The sequence below is a fragment of the Eublepharis macularius genome, chromosome 9 (assembly GCF_028583425.1).
Source record: "Eublepharis macularius isolate TG4126 chromosome 9, MPM_Emac_v1.0, whole genome shotgun sequence".
Lineage (NCBI taxonomy): Eukaryota > Metazoa > Chordata > Lepidosauria > Squamata > Eublepharidae > Eublepharis > Eublepharis macularius.
In genome coordinates, this window is record NC_072798.1 from 27,273,206 (window position 1) to 27,284,904 (window position 11,699).

Consider the following 11,699-nt stretch of genomic DNA (forward strand, 5'->3'; position numbering starts at 1 on the left):
TTATTTTAATTGGTTGATTTTGTAATAATAGACATTAAACAAAATAATCAATAGTAAACATTTTGTAATTTCTTTTTGCAAATTAATTTTAAAAATTAGCACATTCTAACTTCTTTATTCTTAAACTTGCAATTTGAAGAGTCAACCCTTCAGCTAATTCTCAGTTTGAAATGAGCATCCATCAATTCTAAGTCTGTAGGCTGCAAGTTAATCACTGGTAAGTTAAAAGCAGGCTTCCCTTCCCCCTCACTGCTTTGAACTATAGTGCCAACACCTACTCCTTTACATGGAAATAAGTCCCACCGATGTGAATAGAAGGCACTTCCACTCAAATCTCTTTAGAATTAAATGGTAAACTAGCCAGCTGCCCAATCTGCAAACCAAAATACTTGGATTTAAGGCAAAAGACACTCAAATCCAACAGAACTATATCTAGAGAATGGTTTGAGGTAACCTTGATGCAATTCTAGCAGGGCCGGATCTAGGGTTGCTGGCACCCGGGGCAACCCTAGTCTGACCTCGTGCGTGCGCTGTGCGCGCGAGCGCTCCCGGCGCAGCGTGATGTCATTTCGGTGACGTCATCACGCAGGCCGGCGGAAGCAGTGTGCAGGGCTTGGAAGTCGCCCGCACCATTCGCCTCCCCATAGGTGAATGGTGCGGCGGCCTTGCAGCCGCCTGCGCTGCCTTTCGCCTGCCCCGCAGAACAGGGGGCGGCTGGCTTGCTGCGCAACCCCTATCCTGCAAGGCAGGCAAAAGGCAACGCGGGGGACTGCAAGGCCGCCCACACCATGCACCTGCCCCGCAGGACAGGGGGCGGGTGGCTGACCCCTCTCCTGCGGGGCAGACGAATGGCGTGGGTGGCCACGCTGCCTTTTGCCTGCCCTTCAGGACAGGGGGTGCGCGGCAAGCTGGCCACCCCCTGTCCCGCAGGGCAGGCGAAAGGCAGCGCAGGCTGCCCACGCTGCTGCCCATGCGCTCCGGCAGCTGGCAGCTGCTCCCGGCGCCCCCTCCCTGGTGGCACCGGGGGGCAGACTACCCCCCCTGCCCCCCCTTGATCCGGCCCTGAATTCTAGCTATGAAGCTAAACTGGACTGCAAGAAAAAGTGCTTAGGTTAAATGATACAGAAGACCACCTGAGAACCTCACATAAGCTTCTCCTCAGACAAGGTAGTATACAAACCAAACCTTAACTTGCAAAAATAAGCAAACAACATCACAATACTAAGCAGAGTTATAGACATTAGTGGACTTAGAAGGGTGTAACTCTCCTTAGGACAGCACTGTAAATATGTGAATAGGTAAACAGAGCTGATATATTCCACAGGTATTAATGATATCCTCTGCTAAACAGATAAGGCAATCATGTCCTGTCACTTGGACAACCCATTGAAATTGCATTGTTGGAATAGATCCACAAGAGATCTGATTAGCCTTATAGTCAGAAGTAAGTCCCATTCAGATCAATGGGTCTTATTGCCATGAAAATGTGTGATGGAACTTCCGTCCAAGGATATCCACATGGCTGTGTTGTACATCTTTAGGATTCTCTGTAAGTGGAATCTTATTCATCACATTTCCTCTCTGCCCAATTCCATGTGATACAATAGCCATTTGAACCCACTGATAGAGATACACAGTTTATTTCATCTAAGAGATAAATAGCATACACCAAAGCCATGCTGTAATTGAAACCTGAGCATTAAAAGAGAGTTGAAATTAATAACCAAATAAGCTCTCTAAAGTACCTAGTGCTCTCTCCTGTGAGTAGAAAACTGTGTGAATCTTTCTTTGAATTTCCCCTTTTGACAGGGGCTTCATTTTACCTTCTCTCTAGGAAAAGAGCTAGAAAGGTTTTCCTAAAGAAAGCAATTATGGAAGCAGTGGGTGAAAAGAGCAGCTCCTTGGAAGAATTGAGCTGATATTCAAGGGCCATTGTAAAGACATGGCATCACATTGGTGACAATGGATGTCTTCAGCAGAGACCACCAGAATAGCTTTTCGTCTGAGATGAAAATTGTCCATGGTGTATAGAAAGCATAAGAGGGCCATTCTCTGACACCAAGCATACATTCTAATCTGTTTAGCTTTTTTCATGGATTTGGAGCTATGGAAAAGGCAAATACCAGCTTGTGAAAAAAGTCAGACATGGGTTTGGATTGGAACGGAGAGCAACAAATATGCCCAGTTCCCTACACTTGATACTCCCTACAGATGATACCGATGAAGAGTATTCGCTAGTGCAGCAGCTCATAGAATCACAGTTCATTCACTTGTTTTCATTTAATTAGCAAAAGAGATGGATTTAGTAATTAGATATTTATACTCCATTTTCTCCACAACGGAACTCAAAGCAGCTTACATCATTCTCTCTTCCTCCGTTTTATCTTCACAGTGACAACCCTGTGCGGTAGGTTACACTGACTGGCCCAAGGTCACCCAGAAAGCTTCCATGGCAGAGTGAGAATTAGAACCTGTTTCTTCTCAGATCCTAGTCTGGCACTTTAGTCGCTATACATTTCCCTGGTCCTTCCTTCATTTCCATTCCTGAATTCACTTTTTCTTGCTCTAGATGTAGGTATTCAGAATGAAGCAGTGGGTATCCTTACAGGAACACCATTCAGAGCACATATACATCAGCTGCACTCGCTCCCAGTTGAATTCCGGATCAAATTCAAGGTTCTGTTTTTGACTTTTAAAGCCCTAAGCAGACTGGGACCAACATATTTACAGGACTCTCTCTCCCAATATGTCCCTCAGAGAACCTTGCGTTCCTCTGATGAACATCTACTGTTTATTCCTGGCCCAAAAGATGTCCACCTGGCCTCAACCAGAACTTTTTCAACTCTGGTGTCAACCTGGTGGAACACGCTCCCAGTTGAGATTTATTGCAGTTCTGCAGAGATTGTAAAATGGAGATGTTCCACCAGGCGTATGGAAGAGGCAATAGCAGCTCTTCTGGCCCCTTGCTTTGTTCTCCTCTGCTTAGTTTCTTGGCAGATTTTCACCCACCTACCTGCACTGTCACCTACAGCTACTATACTCAGAATTGTTTAGTAGATGCCGTCTAATGTCTAGTTTTATTTAATTGGTATTTTAGATTTTATAGATTAGTTTTTAAAAATTATTCTATTTTACGGTATATTTAATGTTGTTGTAACATTCCCTGAGCCTGCTTGTGGAGAGGGTGGGCTACATATTAAACAAATAAAATAAATAAATAAATTTGCTTCTGGGCTCAATTCAAGGTGTTATTACTGACCTTTAAAGCCCGCTGTAGTTCAGTATACCTTATGGACCATCGATGTATCTTACAGCCATCTTATGGCTTATGGACCACCTTCTCTCATGTGAACCTATCCATCCACTTTGCTTATTTTCAGAGGCCCTGCTTCAGTTTCTCCCACCATCTGAGGCTGGATGGGTGACAACTTGAGAAAGGTCCTTGCCAGCTGTGGCACCAAACCTTTGGATCTCCCTCTCCAGGGAGATTCATCTCTCTCCTTCTATTGTCATTTTCAACCCATGGGTGAAGACTTTTTATTTGGCATGCACCCAATAACTGTTATTGACCTCAACTCTGGTTTGGGGCATTATATCTGTTTATATGTCTTATTATATTATTGCATAGATATATATGCTTTATTTAAAATATTTTTAAAGTTGAACTGCTTTAATGTTTGATATTCACCACCCTGGGACCCTATTTAGATGGAAATGTGGTATAGAAATGTTTTAAATAAATAATACTATTAAAAACAACCAACATCGAAAAAACTAAGGAAGAGCTATCCAGTCTAATTTGTCACTTACTGCAAACCATTAAATGTCTGATTGATTTTTCTTTTTAAAAAAATAGCTACTATGGAGAAATAGCTGCATAGTTGGTAGGAAATGGCTTCGTTTGACCTTTTGCAGTCCCCTATCGGGGTTCATAAGACACTCCCAATTGTTTGTATCTGATTGCTCTCACCTAAATTGTATACATAGAATCAAAACAACATATAAAAAGCTGATATTTGACTTACATATCTTGTCAGCACTCAAAACTGGACATTACCATGTCTTGTTTAAAAATGAAACACAGAAACCTATTTCTGATTAGAAATTTGATACAGAGCAAACCAAGACACAGATAAGATGGAGCACAGGGCTACAGAAATTCCAGATGAGCTCAACATGGTCTGACATGATTGGAAATCAGTGCAAGTTGACCTTTTACTGTTGCTGCCATGAGTTAATGTGAGCATCTTTCCCCCTTAGTGCTTCATGAATTTCCAGCCCAAGAAAGTCATCCATCTTTTCTGTTGCCCATAATTGGTATACTACAAAATCAGTTGCATTTTCATTCCTAAATTGTGCATATCCATTGAAAGATCATACTTGGATACCTGAGACCCAGTTTGGTGTAGTGGTTAAGAGTGGCAGGACTCTAATCTGGAGAGCTGGGTTTGATTTCCCACGCCTCCACTTGAAGCCAGCAGGGTGACCTTGGGTCAGTCACAGCTTCTCAGAGCTTTCTCAGCCCCACCCACCTCACAGGGTGATTGTTGTGGGGATAATAATAACACACTTGGTAAACCACTCTGGGTGGGCATTGTTGTCCTAAAGGGCGGTAGATAAATTAATCAGCCACTGTCTTCATCCATATTAAATGCACCTCTGTAAAAAGACGTACATCATGTGGTTGAAATGGTACCCCCTCAGAGTATTTTGGATCCTGTGGAAACCAACCTCTTCCAGCCCTTGGATATAATTCCTGAAAGAAAGGCTGGAGGTGAGAGGAGGAGGAGGAGGAGGAGGAGGAGAACATAGTCTTGAACATATGAACCTTGAATCAGACCATTAGTCTATCAGGGTTCGTATTATCTGTTTTGACTGGCAGCAGCTTTCCAGGGTCTTGAGCAGATAAAGGTCTTCTCCAACACTAGATTTTTAACTAGAGATGCCGGGAACTGAACCTAGGAGTCTGCTGCACATAAAGTATGCGTTCTGCCAGTCAGCCATGCACAATGCCTGCTTGCCTGCCTTCTTCAAGCAAGTGATCAGAGATGCCCCCCCCCAAAAAACTCCTGCTGAGTGGCTCTTATAGTTATGTGTCTGGTCTTCAGCAAGCTTTACAAGATGCTTCCAAGTATCAACATTTCCAGTTATGGCTGGCAACCACAAACCTGGAAGCAAAAAAGGTAGCACCTCAAAGAGCTCGTGGCAGTTTGGAGCTATTGCTGCTGATTTATATTGTATGCAAGCTCTTTATTCTCCCTTGTGGGGTCTCTGGTAGACTGGCATATCACGCTGATGGTCCCTCTCCCTGCCACAAAAGCACAACAGTCCCAGCAGCAATGCCTTGATATCCTTCTGTCTTTCTGTTGCTGTTCTTTAACTCTGGAACATGCTAATGTGATCCTATCCCACCTGTTTAAAGATACCAGGTAAAAATGTTTCTCAATAATGACTCAAAGTTTATATATGTCTATATATAACTGGTGAGCCGCACATTGTGATGGATCGAACCATCCTCCGAGTAGCTTTCCTTCAGCCTAAGGAAACTTTTTCCATTTAAATGGAGGAAGAACCACTGAAGATGGAGAAAGTCTCCTTAGATTGGAGGAACCCTTCAAACCTGAGCCTAACTCTAACCCTTAAGTAATAAATAAACTTTGCTCAGTGAAGTGGTAGGACAGAAGTAAGATCCAACCCACTCTCAACAGCAGAAGTGACCTCCAGGACAGGTCTGGCCTACCTACTGATTTTTAATAGTGCAACTAGCCTGTCTTAGGGGTTCATTTAGCCTTTTACATGTGTTAGGTAATTTACATGTGTTAGGTATTTATCCTTTTGCTTGTGTTAGGTTAACAGAAAAGAATTGTTTAGAAAATTACATTTTGAGGTTTTGTATTATATTTTAATCAAAATTAAATTATTGAATTGCAAGTTTTTTTAGCTGCACAAATGTCTAGTTCTTGTTTTGTGCTCATGGTGCATTGTGGATTGTGACAGATTGATCAGTGGGACCTCAGATCTTCTCCGGGAGGCCTAGTTCTTCTTCAGTTAGAATTCCATCCTGATTGTAGACAATCACAATCATATCTGTGCCACTGGGATGTCCAACTATTTTAAAGTCTCAACTATCATTTTAGTTTTATTTGTTAGAACTCAGATTTCCTGTCCTCTCCAATACAGTTGTGCCTGTAGTCAGGGGTCAATGATAAATTATTTTTACCCTTTCTAACCCTAGAGCTCAGATGGAACAAGAAACCCAACTGCATTTATTGCTAGTATTTGTTTCATTTGTACTTTGTTCTTCCTTCAAGGAGATCAGAGGGGTGTTGGTAGATTTGGTAGAGAGAGAGAGAATTACTTGCCCTGGGTTGACATATGAATACACGGAACTTCCTTTTATAAAATCAGATGACCGTTTCATCTAGCTCAGCAGCTCTCCAGAACCTCAGGAAAAGAAAAGTCTTTCCCAACATTTTCTGCCTGGAATTCTTTTAGCTGACAGGACAGGGATTGAACCAGCAACCTTCTGCATGCAGGGCTCATGCCCTACCACTGAGCCATAGACTCTCCCCATTGAAGGCCATAGCCACACATGTCAATCTCACCAAAGTATCCACCATAACTGATGTACTACATGGCCATGCTGCTGTCTCTCTGCATCAGTTCCCCATCTGTTGAAATTGACTTGTACCAATCGGACTCTTAGCAAAGGCAAACATGTTAAAAAGCAATGCTCATGGCAAAAGTGTGGTATAAATGGTAAGTAGGAGTTACAAAGGATAGGACAGATTGCTAAAGGAGAGTTGGAGAAAGTAAAAGTAGATCCATCCGTATATTTCCTTTTCTGTTTATTAGTTTGGATTTCTTTTTTTCCATTTTATTCTGCTCATGTTTCTATCAACTCATTCTCATAGCAACAATGTCAGACAAGTCAGTTTTATCACCACTTTACTAATGGTTAAGGCTGAGGTATAATAGTTTGCCCAAAGATACATACTTAGTCCATGCCTAAGCTGTTTCCACATTCACACTCGCATTACATGTATATCCCATTTTCCTTTCATAGAACTTAAGGAGGCACACATAGCATTCCCAGGTAGTCTCTCCCATCCAGGTACTGACAAGACCCAGACTGGTTTTGCATCCTCATTTATCTCCAGACTGTTCCCTGATCACAGAGCACAATGGCTTTGTCAGTAACTAAATCAGGACTGAAACTTAGGGGCTGCTGACAGATACAAGCAGCAGAGACCCAAGTTACCTACTTATCCAGTGCAGAGGTTCACCCAAACCATATTCCCCTCATCCTTTCTAGAGCTATAGACCTGGAGCCTGAACTGAAAGCATCCGTTGTTTCCCTGCTGAGTTTGCCAACCAGGGTGCCAAGTGGGATGACAGTTTTTGATGATGGACAGTTGCCCATTACAAAATGGACCTGTGCCAAGAGTGCATTTCATGAAGTCACCAACCAGCCGCTCGCCCCAGAATGCCTTCTGGCCGTTAAACTCAAGGTTGCATTTGAAGTCGTAACAAAGAGTCGACGGGCTTCCAATCAGATTTCTCCTGGGTTAAGCATGGTTTATGTCACAATGTCAACCTCTTGTGCAAAGCAAAAGGAAGCAAAAGTTATTTGTGTATGCAAACGCCCTTGGAACCTGGGCAGAAGAGAAACCGAAGCAATTTTTTTAAAGAAATGGAGCTAAGCAAGCATTGCAGCGATTTAATCTTTCTGAAGCACAAGCCCTGGAAAAGAGAGGAAAAACCAGCCTATTCACAGTGTACAAGGCGATCCTTCTAATACCTCCTACCAACCATTGAAAGAGATTCTGCTGCTTTTTGGCAGCATTTGGATTCAATATCGTGGGCAGGGATGGTGCATATTCCGTTGCTGATACACCCACACATCTTGCAAATTCATATCTTTTCCCCAGATAAACATTTTGACGAAAATTGCTACATTAAGTACCTTTTTTGTGTTTTATAACATGATGCAAACATCATTGTTAGATGATAAGGTAGAATATGAGGGTGTGTTGCCCAACAGATTATCTTGTGGGGGGAGCACGACAAAATAGTTCCTGTTTAGAGCTTTCTTAATGCATCACTGTAACATGATTTTTGAAACCTGAAATAGTTTAAGGATCTGTTTTGAAATAACCTGTAACCTGCAATGTCTCTCAGTGTGTCCTTTGGCATCTCTCTTTGTTTGTTCTCCATCCAATGTTAAAGGAAGCCTATTATCCATTCAATTTAGAAATAGCTTTCTGGTGCAAAATTACTGGCAAGCAAATTTTTTTTAGCTAAATACAGTGAAGAATGATCAGATTCAAACCCCTGGACTCTGTAGCTTCTCTGCACTGAGGAAGAGTCCTAGATGCCACAATGATATATGGCCTTCTAAAACTGACAGCACATAAATCTGGAGATGGATTTTGTGACCTTCCAAACCTCTTCCTGTAAGGCCTAGAAGTCAGGACTGTCGTCCCCCTCTGTTAATGTTCTAATCAAGCTCTTCAGAGCTCTGCCACCAACCACCCTTCCCATTTCTGAACTCTATAAGGAAGAACTCTTTCTTACACGACTGTGAAACCAATGGAGCAATCTAGTGAAGAAGATGATGGTTTAAGTAAGAAAGCACTGTTTTGAGTAGAGGTTTGCATCTGGCTTAAACATACCAGTTTGGACAAGGCAGCTCAACCAGGTGCATTCTGAAAAGCAGCCCCTACCTTTAGCAATGAGTTCCTCCAGGTCCTGGTCAAATCCCAGACGGTGGCATTTTCTCCAGAGCCCCATGTTAGTAGAGTTGTACTGTCTGTTGCACTCGTCAACGGCACTCATGGCAAAGAGCTGCCTCCTATTTCTTGCCAAGAGAAGTTTCCCTTCCCAGCGGTCCAGCCTAGACCTGCTGGCTCTGAGGGGCAGGTTATTGTTAGAATTATAAATGAAACCAGGGTCATTCCTCCGGGTGGTGAAGCTTTTGCACCGTTCCCGGTGCTTCCTGGCATCAGTTTCATACCAATGGTCGGAGCAGATGGCCACAGCCAGCATGCCCAAAGCACACAATGCTAAGGAGAGACCAGCATAGAGCAATAACCTTCCGGCAGCCATACCTTAGCTTCACAGAAACACCATGGGCATCTTTACTGAGAGGCAAAGCCCTTCAACCTGGCACCCAATCAGCCCAGCTCCTGGGCAACTGTCACAGGACAGTGACTCCTTTCAGTGATCACATACACGCAGATGGAGAGCCATCAAACTCTGGGGGGAGGGGAGGGGCACTTCTTCCCCTGAAGCAAAGGATCCTGAGCGCTCATTCACTTCTCCTGTGGACCAGCGGGAGGCAAAATGACCAGGAATTCTGAAGCTTCCCCTTCAATCAATATGGTGCCAAGCGAAGCAGAGATGTCTGTCATCGGCCACAACCCGTAGTCAGTGGTAAATAAGCATCCCTTCCTTGTGTCTGGCCATCTGGATCGGTCCACTGAGCTCTCCCAGCCTTGCCCACTCAGGAATGCGAGAGGAGTGGCTTTTTCTATCTGGATCAGCCCTTTAAGGAATCGCATCCAAGGGGTAAATCTGCCTGGAAATCAAAGTCGTCGTCCCCACCGCCAACAGCCCCTGGCAATCTCCCGCTTCCCGGCAGCCCGTCCCCTCGGTTCCAAGCGAGCGCCGGCTTCGGTGGTTCTTTCGCAAGAGTCCTGGCCGGGGCTGAGCTGCTGGCTGGTTCGGAAAGGGCGGCGAGAGGCAGCGAAGGAGGGAAGCCGCCGCTGGTCGTCTTCGGGCCCGACCCGACGGCCACCCGGTCCCTCCCTCCCTAGCGCCGCGGTCCAGCCGAGCTCCTGCCGAGCTCCGGGGCTCCTGCCGCGCTGCAGCAACGCGCTGCCATGGTGGCTGGCGAGCCCTGCCTCTCGCCCAGGGCTCGCCGGCGGAGTTCGCCTGGGGGTTTGGTTGTCTGCTCCCGTAATCAAGGCAACGCCTGAGAAGGGCGGCTGAAGCTGGGCGACGCCGGGCGCCTCCGCTGCTCTCGCCTCCCCGCAAGCCGGCCGGCCGGCCTCCCTCGCGTTCGGGGCTGGGGGTTTTTCCTTCCCCGGAGCTGTGTGGGGCAGCCGGCTGGAGAGGCGCCCGGGAACTGAGGGGGCCGGAGCCGCGGCGCGCTTCTCACCCCGGGCAGCGCCGGCTTCCTTTCGCGAGACCAGCCCCCGGGATCTTTTGTTTTCCCTCCTCCTCCTCCTCCTCCTCCTCCTGCTCTTCCACCGCCCGCCCTTTTCCTATTTACACCCGGGTTTCCGTTTTCTGACGAGCAGGATTTTTCCCAATACACATCTATTGACAGACAAGCACGTTTCTTCCTCTGCAAAACGAAGGCTGGGCTTACGCCTGCTCTTTAGGTATTTATATACACCGGGGCTAAGCCGGGAGGGTGGGAACGAAATCAATCAATAAATAACGCCAATTCAAGTTAAAAAAGGGGGAGGGGAGAAGAGCCTCTCGTCAGTAGCTGGCGGGCTGCACCATTTCCCCGCCGCTCGGTGCGCTCCCCGCACAGGGGCCTTCCTTAGACGCTTCCTTCGAGGCACCGTCCCGCCATCAACAACGGCACGGTATATTCAGACCTTTTGCTGGCGTCGGCCTCGCCTTCCCCTTTTGCTCTCTGGTGGGAACCACTCACCCATCTCGGCGAGAGAGCGGGAGGCGATCGGGAGAGCCCAGGAGCTTTAGAAAGAGCACTGGCCTGGGCGGAGGGGGGGGGGGCTTTACCCCACCCCACCCCACCCCACCCCCGTAACCCAAATACGAGCAGCCCCGAGTCTTCCGAGCCCCGGGGACTCTTGCCTGCTTCGAACACGCCACCCCGCAGCCTTGGCTGAAGCCTACAGCCGGAGAATACAGAGCACCGAGCCAGAAGCGAGTGATGTCACCCGTGCAACGTGAGCCTCATTTTTTATTTCTCTAGCCTCCTTAAAGATAAACTGCACTCCTTCCCAAAGAGAGAGAGCGAGAGAATGCCTCGATTCGCCCTTTCTTAAAAGGGGGCAGAACCCAAACACGGTTCTCTGGGGGTCTTCTTGGTTTCGAGCTGCCTTGCCCACAAAAGCAAAAAAAAAATATTGAAATCTTAGTCCAATGAACCACTACAATTCCATGCACACGGAGAGAGAGAGAAATGTGAAGCTGTGGATTCCTCTGAAGTCTGCAACTACTTAATCAGATTTCCCCCCTTGCAAACTGCCAAATTACCATTTATGTTCTGTTTCTCTTTATATGTGCATATACATAATCAACCCAAACCTTCACCGTATCCTCGTTGTTTTAGTTATGCCCCCCTCTTGCAGGCTCAGATTCCCAACTGAACATTAATCACCTACCCCTCGCAGTGCTCTTATGAGAATTAATGAGATATGCATTGCAAAGCATTGTGTACAGTAAAAGTGCTGTATGCATTATTGATACTACTGCTACATAAACATTTTCCAGGCACATAGGTGAACCAGGAAAGTTGTCAGATACCCCGCTTTTTCAAAGAAGTCCCTTCTATTAAAATATTTCTCTGCATTAAGGCACGTTTATTATAGAAAAGAATTGGACAATATAGCACAGGAAGCTGGTTTGCTTTGTGGGGGTGGGGGGGTACTATGAAAATATAACCGTCATGGCAGAATTCTAGTTAGAGGTCCCGGCTCCAGTTAAAATCTGGCCTA

General features: G+C 45.8%; 1 protein-coding gene across 1 annotated transcript in view; it reads right to left on the minus strand.

Moving 5' to 3' along the window:
- Positions 1-10,197, minus strand: part of TMEM178B (transmembrane protein 178B) — a 343,780-nt gene extending 333,583 nt beyond the window's left edge. The window contains exon 1 of the mRNA XM_054989269.1: positions 8,727-10,197. Coding sequence (XP_054845244.1) covers positions 8,727-9,108 — 382 coding nt within the window. The 5' untranslated portion in view covers positions 9,109-10,197. The remainder of the gene's footprint in view (positions 1-8,726) is intronic.
- Between the last annotated feature and the right edge of the window lie 1,502 nt (positions 10,198-11,699).